This window comes from Phascolarctos cinereus, unplaced genomic scaffold, assembly GCF_003287225.1.
Source record: "Phascolarctos cinereus isolate Bilbo 61053 unplaced genomic scaffold, phaCin_HiC Scaffold_7;HRSCAF=346, whole genome shotgun sequence".
NCBI classification, from domain to species: Eukaryota; Metazoa; Chordata; class Mammalia; order Diprotodontia; family Phascolarctidae; genus Phascolarctos; species Phascolarctos cinereus.
This window is the reverse complement of record NW_027556180.1, coordinates 49,846,903-49,865,757: the sequence shown is the minus strand read 5'-3', so window position 1 is coordinate 49,865,757 and position 18,855 is coordinate 49,846,903. Positions and strand designations below refer to the sequence as shown.

General features: G+C 37.6%; 2 protein-coding genes across 11 annotated transcripts in view; both read right to left on the bottom strand.

The window, feature by feature from the left end:
* PLSCR1 (phospholipid scramblase 1) overlaps positions 1-18,855 on the bottom strand; it is a 78,632-nt gene that overhangs the window by 10,219 nt on the left and 49,558 nt on the right. For 7 of the 10 annotated variants that reach the window (XM_020980949.2, XM_078147233.1, XM_020980948.2 and 4 more), the window contains 2 exons: positions 7,450-7,622; positions 3,162-3,204 (listed from right to left, as the gene is read on the bottom strand). In XM_020980949.2, coding sequence (XP_020836608.1) covers positions 3,162-3,204; positions 7,450-7,622 — 216 coding nt within the window. Of the gene's footprint in view, positions 1-3,161; positions 3,205-5,023; positions 5,088-5,872; positions 6,619-7,449; positions 7,623-18,855 lie in introns of those variants that run through there. The other 3 variants (XM_020980953.2, XM_078147234.1, XM_020980952.2) reach the window with 3 other exon arrangements.
* Positions 1-18,855, bottom strand: part of PLSCR4 (phospholipid scramblase 4) — a 140,967-nt gene that overhangs the window by 91,289 nt on the left and 30,823 nt on the right. The gene's annotated exons all lie outside the window — the stretch shown is intronic.

Below are 18,855 nucleotides of genomic sequence, written 5' to 3'. Positions count from 1 at the left end.
AAAAAGAAGATATGGTAATTAGTACTAATAAGACCACTATTGGGAAGATGATTTTACCACAAATATGTTAAATGATTTCCAATCATTAATTCTGCCCTGCTGAACCACCTGGGGCAAACTGTCTATCCTCTTTGGGACTCAGTTTTCTGTAAAACAAGGCTACATCCTACAGGTTGATAAGTTGCACCATTTCATCTCTAAAGCCCCTTTCAGATCTAAGATTCAATATTTCTTTCTGTACAGTTTCATAAATCTCTATTTAAGACTAGAAGAAGTTTAATTGTTCTTATTTTGGACCAATTTCTAAAAAAATATTTTTTGGCATTTCCAATGCATGAAAGGGAACTTTTCCCCACTTCAGATTGAACCTGTAATTCCACTGGTATATAATAAGCTCTAATGAGTAAACTATCTCTTGTAATGTGGATCAGTACTGGTTTTGCAACTTAGAGTCTTACAACAGAGTTATCTGGAGGTACTGAGAGGTTAAAAGACTTGCTCAAGGTCATACAGCCTTTGTGTATGTCAGAAATGGAACTCTGAATCCAAGTTTTTCAGATTTTGAACTTGTACCTCTGCCTCTGTGCTGCTTCTTAAAAAGAAATATGGAGGGGCAGCTAGATGGTGCAGTGGATAGAGCACCGGCCCTGGAGTCAGGAAGACCTGAGTTCAAATCCAGCCTCAAACACATAACACTTAATTAGCTGTGTGACTCTGGGCAAGTTACTTAATCCCAATTGCCTCACAAAAAAAAAAAAGGGGGGGTCTTCATTCAGGATAAGAGAGTCTAGGACAACTATAAGAGTGTAGGGGGAAAAATTCATGGCATAGAAAAAAACCACAATAATAGTGCAGGGAAAAAAAAAGAATACTATAAATGCATAGAACAGAAAGAATATGAATCAGAAGACCTGGGTCTAAATCTTCTATTAATCATTCATTCATTTAACAAGCATTTATTAAATGCCTCATATGTGCTAGGCGTATGACCTTAGATAAGCACCTTAATCTCTGTGGGACTCAATTTCCTCATCTGGAATGAGAAGAGGTTGGATAATCTCAAAAGTTCCTTCCAAGTTTAAATCTATTATCTTATGATATTCGTCTTCAATCTAGATTTCATAGGTAATAACAAACACAATTGCAGAAAGGTAGATTGGAATTAGTTCATGGAAGGCCTTAAACGACAGATGACAGAGTTGTCATCTGGGAGGCTTTGTAGAGTCACTGAAGGTTTTTGAGCACTGGAGTGATGTGATCAGACTTATTATTTAAGGAAATTATCCTATCAGTTATGGAATAGATAATTGGAGAGAACAGAGAGTGAAAGCAGAGAAACCAACATGGAAGCTATTGTAATAGTGTCCTCATAGCGATAAGACATGATCTTACCGCTAATCATAGTAGTAAAGGGAGATGAGAGCCTGAATTAGGGTGGTGGTCAATTGAGTGGTAAATGGATAGATGCAATACATGTTATGGAAACCAATCCATAAGACTCAGCAACTGATCAAATTGTGAGGGTGGGTCTTTAATTCTGATAAAGAATTATTTGAAGGGTGTGAACCTGATAAGAATTATGATGGCAACCTCCAAACAGAATTCTGGAAAATGGGTTGGTAGAAACTAAGTTCCATTTTAGAGCTACTGAATTTGAAATACTAATGAAACATGGTAGAGAAGTCCAGCATGCAGCTGGCAATGAGAAACAGGAGTTCAGGAGAAAGATTTGTGCCGATTACATGGTTTTAGGAGTCATCTGCAGGGAGACAGTTGAAATCCTGGCAAATGAGGAGTTCATCCAGAAAATGTGAAAAGAGAGAAGTTTCCAGAAAGCCCACAGGGTCAGAGGAGACTAAAAAGGCCTAGGCATGGTCAAATAGGTCAAAAGAAGTAGGAAATAAAAGAGTGGTTGATCATTTCAAAAACCAAAGAATGCTCAGGTAGCAGGAAGACAGAAATGTGTTATCAGCTCTATCAAAGAGACCTTGGAGGAAGCAGTTACATTTGAAAGCTGAATGCTATTGTAAGAGATTAAGACGTAGGTGGGGAGGAAGTAGAGGCAATAAAATGACACTAGAAATGTGACAATAAAGAGGATCAGAGAGTGAGAGGACAATAATTCAAGCAGATGTCATGGCCAAATGAGACAGAGAACTTGGCATTTTTATAGGTAGCAACGGGATAAAGAAACTAGAGAAGAGGAGTTGAGGGCAGTGGCAGAGGGTCAGCCATCAAGCTAACTGCTAATGTAAGGTTCTTTTCGCTGCCCTAAGTAGAACATAGTTTACAAAAAACAAACAAACAAATAACTTTAAATCTAAACACTTTAAAGTAATTTAAATCAAATACTTTTTTTTTTATTTTTAGGCAATTGGGGTTAAGTGACTTGCCCAGGGTCACACAGCTAGTTAAGTGTCAAGTGTTTGGTCTGAGGCTGGATTTGAACCCAGGTCCTCTTGACTTCAGTAGGGCACTATCCACCGTACCACCTAGCTGCCCCTAAATCTCATACTTTAAATGGTACATGGTCATCAGTTGTACAGTACCTGGCATATAGTAGGTGATTAGTAAATGCTTGTTGACTTAATATAACTTGACATTTCTCTATTTTAACTGAATGGTTTACTATCCAATTCTCCACTTATTCATATTGTAAATTTCAACACTTCCATCGGTCAACTGACCAGTCAATAATCAGTTACTAAGTTTTGATTATATTCCAGGCACCACACCAGGCACTAGGGATGCAAAGACAAAGAGGAAACATTCCTGCTCTTGAGGAGCTGACAGCCTGCTGGTGGACACAACTGTATAAGAATAGGTATGTACAAAATAGACATAAGGTGATTTGTAGGGATTAAGGGAGAGTACTAACAGCTGGGTTATGAAGGAAGGCTGTATGCCAAAGGTGGTACTGTAGCTGAATCATGAAGGAAACTATAACATCCAAAAGGTAGGTTTTATTAAATGCTATTGACCAAGGCAGCCTTGGGGTATGCCCACAATTAATGATCCAATTATTGAGAAACACAGCCCAGAAGAACTGTATCTAGTGCTATCTTCCCTTCCCCAAGATTTATTTGCCCAAGTGAAACAAGAATACACTTTATAGATAGGACTTGATTAAAATGCAATAAAGTAATACAGTAGGTACATACCTTCCAGAAGTTCGACCTGCTGATGGATAAGTAATTGGTCTATCTGTATGATTGAAACAAATAATATAGTTAATAATTATTTATTAGGGGCAGGTAAAAGGCCTGTACTATCACTGTTCTGTAAGGAACCCCCAGATGAAGAAATTCTCTACCGATACAGACCAGTCTTTGCAACTTATTCTTAAGAGAGCTGCCTAGAGCAATTCGAAGTTAAATGACTTGCTTAGGGTTGCACAGCCAGTTTGTAGCAGAGCTGGGATTTGAACCTGTGTCTTCCTAGTTCTAGGGTCAATTCTCTATCCACTATACACACTGCCTATTGATTACATATTACCCCATCAAATAGAGCTTAAAATCCCTACCACACACAAATATCATAAGTTCACAAATCTGTCATGAAAAGATTACACTATTTTTAAAATTCATAGAGCAGCTAGGTGATGCAGTGGATAAAGCACCAGGCCTAGACTCAGGAAGACCTGAGTTCAAATGTGGCCTCAGACACTTAACAGCTGTGTGACCCTGGGCAAGTCACTTAACTCTGCCTCAATTTAATCACCTGTAAAGTAAGCTAGCTGGAAAAGGAAATGGTCAGATCACTCCAGTATGTTTGCCAAGAAAACCCCAAATGGGGTCTCAAAGAGTTGGGGATGACTGAAATGGCTGAACACCACAAAAGATTTATTTGATGACATCTGTGTCACTAGTACTAGTTTTCCCAGTTCCCCTCCATTTTAGTGCCTTTTCTCTGTTGATCGTGTTGTTTTGTTTTGTTTTTCCCCTGAAATTAACCCTATATTGGCCTCTTTGCAACTACCATCTATTAGACTCTTAATCCCCCTTTCATATGACAGCATCTGAAATTTTTAAACACAGCTATCATGTTCCTCCTCAGCTTCTCTCCATGCTAAACACCCCCAGTTCCTTCAAGGGATCCTGATAGGTCAGGATCTTGAGGCTCTTCACCATAATTATCCAGAAGTTCTCTAAAATATAGCACCCAGGATGTACCACAATATTCCTGATGCAGACTGACCACAGCAGAATACCGTGGGCCTTTCCCTTCTTACTTTTAGGATTCTCGATGCAGCCAAGGAACATACAGTCATGCGTGTATATGTGTGTGTGTGTGTGTGTGCGTGTGTGTGCGTGTGTGTGATGGGAGGGCTGTCATATTACACGGTTTACTGGCTGCCTTATACTCAGCCTACAATCCATCAAAACCTCTCCATTTTTTTTTTATGTGAACTGATTTCTAGCAAGTCTTGCTTTTATTTCTTTCAAGAACTCTTCTCTATCTTTGTCCAATTTAAATGATTAAAATACGTACCCACCAGCTCATAGTAAAAATATATACTATTTCACAAAACGTTAATTCACTTTAATTAAACAAACATTTATTAGGCACCTACTATGTGTGAGGCACTGGGGTAAGTACTTGGGATATGAAGATTAAAAATTAAAAAGTCTCTTGAAAACCCCAAAACTTTACATTTTACTGAAACCAACTTTAATCTAGCATTTTTTCATCTGAAATCTGAACTACATTCTGTTTTCACCTACACGTAAAAATATTATACCGGCCCTTCCCATTGCAGAAAGCATAATTTCATATACCATTAGTACATCTCTCGTATTTTTGATGTTAAACAAATTGAGTGTTGCCCCGCCCCCGACTCTCTGTCTGCTCTTTTCCCATCTGGTCTTTGCCAGTTCATCTTCCAATTCTTAGGTGGCGCACAAGGCTTTGCTCTAGGTACTCTTTTTTTTTTCCTCTTTGCATGTTCTTCTTTGACGACCTAATCCTCTCCCATGCCTTCCATGGAAATGACCACCAAATTGTATCCGCACTACCAACTTACCTCACTGTAGTCCTGCGTCTCCGACTGCATGCTTTATATGTCTCCTGGGACATCCTACCAGCTCCTGCAAATCAAGGTATCTCCAACTAAATACAATCAGTCTATGAAACTTTGCTCTTACCCTGGCTTATCTGGTTCTATTAACAATGCTTATAGCCACTCAGGCTCACAGAGTCATTGTTGGGAATGGGAGAAGGAGGCGAAAGATAGAAAAGAGACCACCAGTTTGTGAAGGCCTGTAATGGGGTGGGGAATCTGCGGCCTTGAGGCCACAGTTGGTTGTCTCGGTCCTTGAGTGTGGCCTTTTGACTGAGTGCAGAACAAATCATTTTATTAAGGGGATTCAGTCAGAAGGCCGCCCTTGAGAACCTAGAGGGCCCCATGTGGCCTTGAGGCCACAGCTTCCCCACCCTGGCCTATAATTTCTCTCCTTGTAATATCGTTTATATCCACTCTGTTGTCTCCACTCTTATCACAGCCAATATAGTTAATATTCTTGTCTATTCCCTACCCTTTTAAAATACAACCTTCTTACCGATATCTCTCCCTCCCTCCAGGTTAACGCCAGTTCCAAACATTGTTGACTCACTTGTCTGAGAAAACTTCCAAATGTATGATCATGATAAGAAAACAAACAAACCAGAAGGCAAAAACTCCCTGTTGCCTGGGGAATATATTTAAATTCCTGACTGGCATCAAAGGTGCTAAAGGATCTAGTTTCAAGCCTGCCTGTCCAACATTACATACTACTTCCATTCACGCATTCTCTTTTAACTAAACCGGTCTACTACAGCCTGCCTTAATTCTCATCCAGTTTTCTCTTCTCCGTGTCCTCATATCCACTCTCACCACTGTCCATCCTGCTACTGGAAACATCCTCTTCCTTCCTCTTCTAGCTCATGCTCTTGGAGCTGTATTCAAGTCATCAGTACAACTGCCTCTAGAAAGGGTATATTAATGGATTGCTTAGTGGTTCTACTTAATATCCAACATCATAACCCACTTTCCAGACCACCATTTTCTTATGTATGATGTCTCCCCCATGAGAACACAAGCTTCTTGATGGTAGGCACTATCTCACTTTTATATTTGTATTGGCACACAATAAGTGCTTAATAAATGCTTTTCATCTATCCATTTCTAAAGGCCTCCTTGATTTTTTCAAGTGAAAATTACTTTTCCCTCCACAAATTTCTCACAAGCCTTTCCATTGCCCTGAATACCTTCTACATCATGTCACACTTGGGATAGCAGAGTCACCATAGATTTAGAGTTGGAAAGATTCCTAGAAATCATCTAGTCCCAAACTCATTCTTTTTAATTGGAGCCCAGAAGGTAGGTGACTTGCCTAGGATTACATAGGTGATGGAATCTGAGCCCTGCTCTCACTTATATCACATTCCTCCAATTCCACTCTAACCCACATTACATTGTAAGCTCCTTGAGAGAAAATATTGTTTCTGTTTTTCAACTTTGTATCCCTAGCTCCTGTCATGGTGGCTTACACATCCAGGTGTCTGACAGATGCAATTTAACAAATATTTACCAGAATTAAAAGTAATAAAATGCTTGTTGATAATGATAGAAAATGTCAAATGAAACATATGAAGTCTTTTTAAATAAGCTGACTTTACCTGTTTGCCTCAGTTTTCTCATCTCTAAAATGAGCTGGAGCCAAGAAAATGCCAAATGGAGTCATGAAGAATAAGACATAACTGAAATGACTGCACAAAGCAAAGAAAACTGAAAGGCTAACATGCATTGGTTCACTTTATATGGTATTTTACCTTACATTATGGAATGCACCTCCCTCACTCTTACTATATAACTTATCTAAGAGCAAAGCATAACAAACAGAAATATCAACAGTTATGTTAATATCTAACCCTAATTATTAAAGGGCACTAGAGAGGCCTGCAGCTTTAGGCTGACTGCCAATTAATTAACTGTTTCACTGTTCTTCAGTTAGGTCCAAGTCTTTGTGATCCTGTGGAACATACCAACCAGGGAATTTTCCTCAGCAAAGATACTGGAGTGGTTTGCCATTTCATTTTCCAATGGATTAAAGCAAACAGAAATTAAGTCACTTGCACAGGGTCACACACCTAGTGTCTGAGGCCAGATATGAACTCAGATCTTCCCAATTCTAGGCCTACCATTCTATCAACTGAGCCACCTAGCTGTTCTTAAAATCATTCCACAGACATTTATTAAACACCAACTCTTTACTCGGATTACAAAGACAAATAATGAAATAAGCTTTACCTTCCATGGAACATTAAGACAGGCATTGATGAGAATTTCACAAAATCAGAAGTAATCAGTGGGCTGTGATACACATAGATGGTAGGAATGCTCACAGAAAGTTGAGATCACGGATTTATCCCAATACCCAAATTAGAAAGGGGAGGGGAACAAGTCAGTACCTGAGTTAAGTATTCCAGTCCAGGTGGACAGTTCAGTGGTGGTGGTGGTGCTGGAGCCCACTGTACCAATTGAGTCGTACCAGGCTGAGGCTGATGAAAAAAGGCAGGAGGCCGTTGATCAGCAGGAAAGCCAATAGGCCTAGGGGCTGGATGGCCAATATGTCGTGGAGGGCCTTGAGTATGAAATAATGACGAGGTTTATAATTTTGTTCACCAGTGTATTATAACATATTAACAAGTTTGAGACATAACCGATGACTTAGAAAATTACACACTGGAAATAATTCAATTTTGTAGGAGTTAACATGGTTTGTTTTTTTTCAAATATATTAACTGAAATTTTCAAATTTATGGATATCTTTTCCTTTTATATCACCTTGCTAGACAAATGCAACCCTTTCTCCTCCCCCAGTTAGCCACCACTTGTAATAAAAATGAATAAAGGGAATAAATGTGCCAGCAAAAGTAAATGTGACAGTCTCCAGCAAAGGGCTGGCCAACCACAAATCCCACCAAGGATTTGTAGCTTTTCCCACTTTGGGAAAAGAAGCATCTACCATGACATGAGCACTCAGACAAGAATGGTGTGAATAAAATGAAATAAGCAGAGCCAGGAAAACACTGTACACAGTAACAGCAACATTGTGTGTGATGACTAACTATGAATGACTTGGCTCTTCTCAGCACTGCAATGATCCAAGACAAGTACAAAGGACTTATGATGGAAAACGCTGTCCACATCCAGAGAAAGAACTGATGGACTCTGAATGCAGATCAAAGCATACTATTTTTTCACTTTATTTTTTATGCTTTTTTTCCCTTTCAGTTTGTTTCTTCTTTTACAATTATGACCAAAATAGAAACACAGTTTACATGCTTACACATATATAACCTATATCAAATTGCTTACAATTTTAGGAAGAGGGGAGGGGAGAAAGGGAGGAAGAAAAATTTGGAACTCAAAATTTTATAAAAATGAATGCTAAAATTCATCATTATGTATAATTGGAAAAATACTAATAAAAAAGAAGGATGTAGATTTTTTTTTCACACGTGGTAGACAACAGGACTTTGAGGGCTCAAGGAGAAGGAGGGGAGAAGAGAAAGGTGACAGTTGTCTCACAGCACCAAAGGGTGCAAACAGGGCAGCAATCCGGGAAGCAGCCATTGCATACTGCACCTATTGTTTCCCTACTATAGATTATGTGACACCATGAGGCTCTCTTATATGAAGTTTGTTTTTATAAAGAATACAAGATGCCCCTGAAGTCTTATTATAGTTTTAAGCAATTAAAACTTAAAACTACATTAAAACTTTTGGGGCACTTTGTATATTAAGTTTATCTCAGTAATGCTAATGCTATCCTGCTTGTATATTCCCTTCGAAAATCTTTCTATTCTCTTCTATGTACTTTTAACTTTATTTTTTAAATAACATTTTATTTTCCCCAATTACATGCAAAACCAATTTTTAACATTCATTTTTTAAAGATGTGAATTCCAAATTCTCCTCCCCTGTCACTGAGACAGTAAGCATCTGATATAGATTATCCATGAGCAATCATGTAAAACATTTCAATATTAGTCTCTTGTGCAAGAAGACTTGAATAAAAGAAAGGGAAGAAAGAGGAAGGAAGGAAGGAAGGAAGGAAGGAAGGAAGGAAGGAAGGAAGGAAGGAAGGAAGGAAGGAAGGAAGGAAGGAAGGAAGGGAGGGAGGGAGGGAGGGAGGGAGGAAGGGAGGGAGGAAGGGAGGGAGGAAGGAAGAAAGAAAAAAGAAAAGCAGTATGCTTCAGTCAGTATTCAGACAACGTCAGTTCTTTCTCTGGAGGCGGATAGCATTTTTCATCATAAGTCTTTTGGAATTGTCTCGGATCACTGTATTGCTGAAAGTATCCAAGTCATTCACAGTTCTTCACTGAACAATATTGCTGTTATTGTATAAAATGTTCTCCTGGCTCTGCTTGTTTCAGTTTGTATCAGTTCATGTAAGTCTTTCCAGGTTTTTCTGAAATCATCCTGTTTGTCATTTCTTGTAGTCCAAATAATATTACATTAAATCATATGCCAAAACTTGTTCGGTCATTCCCCAATTGATGGGTATCCCCTCAATTTTTAATCCTTAGCCACAACAAAAAGAGTTGTTATAAATATTTTTGAACAAATAGGTCCTTTTCCTTTTTTTAATTTTTTTTTTATCTCTTTGGGATACAGACCTAACAGTGATATTGCTGGATCAAAGGGTATGCATAGTTTTGTAGCATTTGGGGCACAGTTCCAAATTGCTCTCCAGAATTGTTAGGTCAGTTCATGTCTCCACCAACAGTATATTAGAGTCCTGGCTTTCCCACATCCCCGCCAGCAATTATCATTTTCCTTTTTTGTCACATTAAACAATCTGACAGGTTGTGAAGTGGTACCTCAGAGTTATTTTAATCTTCATTTCTCTAATCAATAGTGATTTAAAGCATTTTTATATGACTAGATAGCTTTGATTTCTTTGTCTGAAAACTGCCTGTTCATACTATTTGACCATTAATCAGTAGAGGAATGACTTGTATTCTTACAAATTTGACTCAGTTCTCTATATCTTTGAGAAATGAGGCCTTTACCAGAGATACCTGCTGTATTTTTTTTTCTGTTTTCTGCTTTCCTTCTAATTTTGATTGTATTGGCTTTATTTGTGCAAAACCAATCAAAATGATCCATTTTACATTTTATAATGATCTTTATGGTTTGTTTGGTCCTAAATTCTTCCCTCACCAATAGATCTGGCAGATAAACAATAAACAATTCCATGCTCTCTTAATTTTCTTTGGGTATCACCCTTTATGTGTAAATATGTACTCATTTTGACCTTTTCTTGGTATCTGGTATGAGATGTTGGACTGTTCCTAATTCCTGCCATATTCTTTTCCAGTTTCCCAACAGTTCTATGAATTAAAAAAAAATTATTCATACTTTTCTTTCTTTAAAAAAAAATTTGTATCACTATCACTCCTTCTACTCCTCCCCCCACTCCCCATACCTCTCCCCCTGTCTCAAATAAAACCTTTCCATTGTAACAAATAAGTGTACTCAAGCAAAATAATCTAAATATTGACTGTATCTGATAAAGTATGGCTCCCTTCTTGTCCATCACTTCTCTGCCAATGGGATGAGAAATATCATTTACCACAGCCTGCCACAAAGTCTTGATTGGCCATTGCATCGATCATGATTCCTAAGTCCTTTACAATTATTTCCCTTTCCAATACTGTAGCCATTGTAGAAATACTCTTGTTCTACTCATTTCAGTTTGAATCTGTTCATTTCAACATTTCTCTCAGGTTTCTATGGATATGTTACTTCCATAATTTCTAACAGCAAAATAATGTCACATTACATTAAATCTTAATTTGTTCAGTCATTTCATAATTTATAGGTTCTCCATTTCTCTGCTACAACAAAAAGTGATGTTTTAAGTATTTGTGTGCAAGTGGATTCTTTCTCTTTACATGTCTAATATTGATATAGCTAATGAAATTTAGTGTCTTTGAGGGTAGTTAAAAATTACTTTCCAGAATAGCTAGATAAATTCACAGTTTATCCAAAATGTATCAATGTACCTGTCTTCAAATAGTACATCTATTGTCAGTTTCCATTTTTTTTTTTTGGTCACCAGCCAATCTGATAGATATAAAGTAGAACCTTAGTTATTTTACCTTGCATTTATCTTATTATTAAATAGGGCAGCTTTGTGGCATGGTGGATCAAGTGTTGGGCCTGGAGTCAGAAAGACTCATCTTCCTGGGTTAAAATCTGGCCAAAGACACTTACTAGCTGTGTGACCCTGGGCAAGCCACCTAACTCTGCCTCAGCTTCATCTGTAAAATGAGCTGGAGGAGGAAATGGCAAACAATTCCAGTATCTTTGGCAAGAAAACCCTAAAAGGAGTCACAAAGAGTCTGACATGACTGAAAATGAAACAAAACAATATTATCAAATATCAGCAGCATTTTTCATATGGTTATTGATAACCTCTCTTTCTTCTTTTGAAAACTAACAGTTCATATCCTTTATTCATTTATCCACTAGGGGAACCATTCTCCCCACATACAAGCATTGTCCATGTCCAGCTACTTTGATTTCCACTCTTTTAATCAAGCAATTATTTAAAATCACAAAACATGAAATTAATGAAGACCGTTTTGGGAACACCAAAATCATCCCCAGATTAAGCATGTTTCTCAATGCAACATCCAAAGAAGTAACTAGGACAATAAGACACTGGATTTTCACTATTTCTCCTGGTAATTGATACTACTGTGCTATTCCTCATTATTGGAAAATCAATAAAGGGTCAGATTAAGTCACAAAGTTTATTCACTGAAGTTCACATACTTTTCTCATTGGCAAGCATCTCAGGCCACTCTTAAAGTTGATTTCCTCTTACTTTACAAACATTTGTTACAGGTCTATTTATCTCCATGATGACCTTGCTACGTATTAGGAAGTTCATTTTAAAATTTTTAAATCCTTATTATATAACACACCGCTTTTACATATTAGGCTCTTAATGTCTAATGGACTGAGTTAGAGAAATGCACTTAGATAAGGGAAAGTGATGGTTTATGGCAAAGGTGGAAGAGAATGAGAAACTGTAGAAAGCATGCACAAAAAGTCTCCAAAAGCACAATAGTCTGGGACCATTTAGAATCAATAACCTTATCCATCCCAATGGTCCCTGAGGGGTTTAATTTATCATAACACAGTATAATGGTTGTCATTTCCAATGAGAAATGTAATTCATCAATCAATATTAAGTGCTTACTATATGTCAGGCTTCATAAAGAGTATGTGGAAGATCATTTAATATGTTCAAGTAGGCAGGGAGGTGTGTCCAACATTTTAGAAATGCCTCTATACAAAACAGTTAAGATGCTTTTTTTGTGCTTAGAGGTAAAGCCTCAGCTATCTAGCAGGATATATTTCTGGAGCATTCCCAATAGATGAAGTTTTATTGGACATTTTAAAAAGCCATTTCAAGCCCCACCCCATCCTTTCTCATTGGACAAAGGCACACATTAAGAAGAATTGTGACTATTTCAGTTGCAACTGAGGAAATGTTTAAAACAAGAGTTCTTAACCTTTTCCCACGTGCCATAAATTTCTTTGGCAATCTAGGGAAGCCCAAGAACCCTTGATCAGAATAATGTTTGTAAATGTATAGAATTACATGCATTGGATTGTAGTGACAAATAATTATATTTAAATATGATTATCAATGTTTTTAAAAGATCATGAGCCCTAGGTTAAGAATTATAAAATTTTGTATAAAAGAAGGTTAATGGCTGAAAGAACTGATTTTGTAGAAAGACAAAAAATATCTTCTCTATTTTTATGCTATAGTCTCAAGTGAGTTTGCTTATGGACCTGAGCAATAGAAACAGTTGGTTTTTTCATGGGATCTCAGACCATGTGATGCAATTATACTTGGTTAGGTATATAATACTCCTGATATACTGAGTGGATTAGTCAGTCTCTGAGTAATATACAGTTGAGTCAGACTGATTAAAAATTCAAGTACAGACTCTCCAAGAACTAAGGCTTAGAGTTTAATTGAATCATGTCCCTTAAATGTAAGGCACAAAAGCCAGCCCCAGGTGTAACCCTGGAATTTTTTATCCAGGCAGTGAACTAGGCCCCTCACAACTAGACAGTTACTTAGTGGAAATCAGAAAGCAGACCCATTTCTCTTGGAGTGATTCAGATCACAATAGCAGAGTGAATTTGATTTAAGAACTTCAGATGCAATCAGTTGTGAACTGCAGCTAAGTCTGACTCTCTCTAGGATAACCTGAGGAAAAGGATGCCCTCTAGTTTCCTACCCAACTTAGTACAAAGGCTGTTTTGTTAACTGACCAAACTCTATTAGCGTAGGCTTCAGTACTGATGATCATACACTTGGCAGTGGCTTTAAAGAGCTTGTTTAATCTAAGTCTTGAAGCAAATGCATACATTTTTACTGCAACATTCTATCAGGTGGTCATAAGAGTCTCTACTGAACAGCAGCATCACAAGACAGTCCATTCTAATTTGGGGGCTAATCAAATACTTAATTCAAATATAATCTGCCTGGTAAATTCCATTCATCAGCCCTAATTCTTCTCTCAAGAACTAAATATTTTTTTCTTCCACATGGTAACCTTTTAGCTATCTGAAGATACCTATGAAATACCCTTCTCTACACATCCTCTTTTCTAGGCTAAATATCTCATGTTTATACAATGACAGAAGCTTAGTGTCAGAAAAGACTTCTGAGGTCTTACAATCTAATCCCTGCCTAAAGTATGAATTAGTTCTAGAGTATTCCAATAAAGCATTACCCAGCCTAATTCTAATTTAAAGCATGCTCCTTTTAGGCAGTTCTACTGGTTAGGAAATTATTTCTAATATGGTACAATGGAAAAAGCAGACTATAAAGAATCCAGGTTAGAGGACCTGGATTATAATCCTGCCGCTTTTATTACTTAGGTGACCTTGGGCAAATCACAATCTCCCTGAACCTCAGTTTTCTCAACTGTAAAGTGAAAGGAGGTGGTCAGAGTGTCTCTTATAAGTAGGGTAGACTGGGTTTCCTTCCTCCCTTCCCCCTCCCCCATAAAAAAAAATACAGGAGTGAGGGGGTTTTTGAGACCTAACTGGCCCACGGGACTAAGGATGGGGCTACCCTCCTTGTTCCTTAAGCATAAAAGCCAGCATGAGAGGAGTCAGATGTTCCATATTTTTCTGACTGGCCAGGGTCAATATGGCCAACACAGACAGGAAAGTAGTATCCAATTGAACTAATACCTAAGATCCTTTCCATACTATGGCTAAATAAACTCCCTTTTCTAAACTTTTAGATGGCCTATTAATGTCTTATTTCACTCCAATCCCAAACCTGACCAATTTGACTGGCCAGAGTCAAATCTGGCCTATAACAAGATTAGATTAGATGGCCTCTGGGGTCTTCTCTCTCTCTTTTTGTTGTTGTTCTTTTGAGGTCTTCTCTTTTACTCTAGTTCCATGATCCTAAGATTCTATAGTAAGTTGAAATATACCTTTTTTGTAACTTCCATTCATTGCCCTAAGTTTCTCCTTTGGATCTAAGCAGGTCAGATTAGTATGTTATAAAGGAAAAACAGTATTGGACTAAGAGTTTGGAGACCTGCATTCTGTTCCTAAGTCTGCTACTACCTAGTGTAGAACCATGGACAAGTCACTTTAATCTTTCTTGGCCTCAGTTTCCTCATTTCCAAAAGGAGGTTAGATTATATAATAACAATAAATAGTTCCTAGTGGTTCTTTCCTGCTTTAAAATTCTTATATGTGACTGTCTTTCAAATATCTGAAAATGGAAAATCATTTCTTCTCTTCTCCAGATTAAATAATAGCAATTCCTCCAACTGGTTTTGAGTCCTCTCACATTTCTGGATGTGCTTGACTATTTGGTAGTCTCTCTCTTATTCTGTAGCACAGAAAACTGCTCCTAATATCTCCGACTTCTCTTTATGGATACTCTCCACCTAATTACATCGCCTAAAAGTTAATTAGGGTTTTATTTCTTTGTTTGTTTTTGTGTTGTTTTTGGCTGACCACATCCTATCATTAAGTCATATTGAGCGTTCAGTGTATTAAACCTTCAAGTATATTTCACATCCCTACTCCAACCCCCATCTTGTACCTGGGCACTTGATTTTTTTTTTGGAATTGAATGTCATCTTATTAGATTTCATCCACTTTTCATATTCCAATTCTGTCATCCATTGCATTAGTGTTCAGCTTTGTGTTACCCATTAATTTAATAAGCATAATATAGATATATTTATTCAAATCATTGATTAAAAAAAAAGTTGAATTAACCAAGAATAAGGCCTCACCAGATACCACCAAGAGAATCGGTTCTAGCCTGACAATAACCCATTGATCACCCTTCTTTGGGCAAAGTTACTTAAGTAGTTCAAATCCATCAGAACTTACTAGCCTCCCTCCCACTCCCATTTCCCACTGCAATTATTCTATTAGAATGCGAAAACACATAAGAGATCTTCAGCATTCATCTTAACTGATAACCTTGGCAGAAAGAAAACAAGGTCTGTTGGGCAAGATTCTCTCTACAAGTTCAGGCCATAAACATTTATTAAACACTTAAGCACTAGGGATACAAAGAAGGATAAAACCTCAAACCAGTCCTCCATCTTAATCAGTTCATTCTAATTCTTAATTATCCAACGTAGGTCTGTCATAAACAACTGCTTTCCCACGGTTCACAAGCTAATCATCTAATAACCATTGCTAGAATTTTAGTGACACCTGAATTCTCCTCCTTCCCCCTTGTGAAAGAGCAGGTCAATTTTTCCCTCAGACATTTGCAACAATTCTTTCCTGTTCCCTACAATCTTTTGAAGACTTGGATGAATGGTTTGTTTATCATGTCTCTGAATTTTGAATGTCTTAAATGGTGCAGCTTAAATAAATCAATTCTTGAGGAGAGAGAAAAATACTAACTGCATGCTTACTACCAACTCCACACACCTGAAAGAGTGGCTACTTTTTGTTCCCTTTTTACTTAAAATACCGGCTTCTTATGAAAACAAGCCTAGATTGTCTCTAAAATCTAAAAATAAAACAGCACTTCCCAAACACACACTATTGTTTTTACTTCTCCTCCAATATAATTTTCACATCCATGTCAAAATAATAACACAGAAATCTAGACAGACCACAGAGTCTGCAAAAACCATTAAAACATTTACAATAGTAGCCATAATTATAAGGCATCATCAGCAATTTCCTTTTATTCACATTTCCAAGAATATCAATTTTTTCCCCTTCAAATCATCTAATATTAGAAGGAAAAATCATAAAATCTCAGAGGCCATCTAGTACAAAATATGTCCAGAAAAAAACATTTTATTATGCCTAGTAAATGTCTATACAGTTTTTGTTTGAAGGCCTCCAATGAGGGAGAGCCTACTACTGACTTCTATGCAGCACAGTCTACCTTTAGATAGTCCTATTTTTTAGTTTTAAGATTGGAAAAGGAATACGAAAAGGCTATATAGTGTCAGCTTATTTATTTAATTTACATGCAAAGTATATCATGCAAAATGGCAGGCTGAATGAATCAAAAGCTGGAATTAAGGTTGTCAGGAGAAATATCAACTATCTCAGATATGAAGACAATATCACCCTGATGGCAGAAACTAAGAATTAAGAGGCCTCTTGATAAGGATAAAAGAGAAGAGTGTAAAAGCTGGCTTGAAGCTATACATACCTATATACATATATATGTACATATACATATACACACAGATATATATATATATATATACATATATACACACACATATACACACACATACACACATACATACATACATACATACATACACACAACAAACAAACAAAAAAATCTATGATCTTGGGAAATGATCCTACCACTTCCTGGCAAATAGAAGGAGAAGAAATGGAAACTGTGTCAGACTTTATATTCTTGGGCTCAAAGATCACTGCAGACAGTGACTGCTGACACGAATTAAAAGACATTTGCTCCTTGGAAGGAAAGCTATGGCAAATCTGGACAGAATACTAAAAAGCTGAAATATCACCTTGCTGACAAAGGTCTGTATAGTTAAAGTGGTTTCCCCAGTAGAAACGTATGGCTGTGAGAGAGCTGGAGTATAAGGAAAGCTGAATACCACAGAATCAACACTTTTGAATTGTGGTGCTGGTACTTGGACAGTAAGGAGATCAAATCTGTCAATATTTAGAGAAATTAATTCAGACTATTCACTGGAAGGTCAAATACTGAAGCTCAAATACTTTGTCCACATAATAAGACAGAACTCACTGGGAAAGACCCTGATGTTGGGAAAGACTGAAGGCAAAAGGAGAAGGGGACAGCACTGGATGAGAGAGATCAGATGTGGGGAACCTGAGGCCTCCAGGCCACATGTGGCCTTCTAGGTCCTCGAGTGCGGCTTTTTGACTGAGTCCATGTTTTACAGAACAAATCCTTTTATCAAGGGGATTTGTTCTGTGAAGTTTGGATTCAAAGGGCCACACTTGAGGACCTAGAGGGCCACATGTGGCCTGGAGGCTGCAGGTTCCCCACCTCTGAGATTGATAGTATCATGGAAGCAAAGAACGTGAGCTTGGCAGACTTTGGAAAATAGTGGGGGATTAAAAGGCCCCGGTGTGCTATGTTCCACGGGGTCACAAATAATTGAACATAAGTGAATGACTCAACAGGGACCAACTTTTTCTTAGGAATCTTTTCTTTATTACATCAAACCGAAATTCCCCTCTTTATAACTTCTACTCATTGTACCCTATTCTGTATCCAGGGCCCAAATGGGACAAGTCTAATTCCCATTCCAGATGATAGAATACTTCACAGCTCTTACTAATTAAGATGGTCATCTACCAAGATATAGGTAGACCCAAATCCCCTAAGGAACAACTATTAACAATGCAGAAGTAAAGTCAAATGAAATTCCAAAATCAAGGAGAACTACCACTGAACTCCTCTATTCCAAAAGCAGCGGCATCCATCTCAAAGCAGGCCAGTAACGCACACCTAAGGATCCTCGTGAGTCACATAGTGAAGTGTTGTTACTGTTGTTCCCTGGTTTCACTCATGTCTGATTCTTGATGACACACCATTTGAGGTGTTCTTGGCAATGATACTGGAATGGTTTGCCATTTCCTTCTCCAGCTCATTTTATGGATGAGAAAACTAAGGCAAACAGGATTAAGAAATTTGCCCAGGGTCATGCATCTGGTAAGTATCTGAGGCTGGATTTGAACTCAGGTCTTCTTGACTCCAGGCCCCACAATCTATCCATTGTGCCACCTAGATGCCCACATATCTTTTTCTTTAAATATTTTTTTCCAATTACATATAAAAACAATCCTATTTTTTTTTTTAAATTTTGTGTTCCAAATTCTCTTCCTCCCCCCTCACTGAGAAGGCATACAATTTGATACAGATTATACATGTGTAGTCATGCAAAACATATTTCCACATTGGTTATGTTGTGAAAGAAAAGAAGGGGGAAAAACAAGAAAAATAAAGAAAGTAAGAAAGATGTATGCTTTGATCTGCATTCAGACTCCATCAGTTCTTTCTCTGGAGGTATATATCATTTTTTCATTATAAGTCCTTCAGAATTCTCTTAGTTCATTCTATTGCTGAGAACAGCTAAAAATTCACAGCTGCTCATCTTATGATATTCTTGTTATTGTGAACACTGTTCTGGTTTTCTTTACTTCACTCTGCATTAGTTTGTGTGCATCTTTCTAGGTGTTTTCTGATAGCACCTGCTCTTCATTTCTTACAGCACAACAGTATTACATCACAAACATATAACACAACTTGT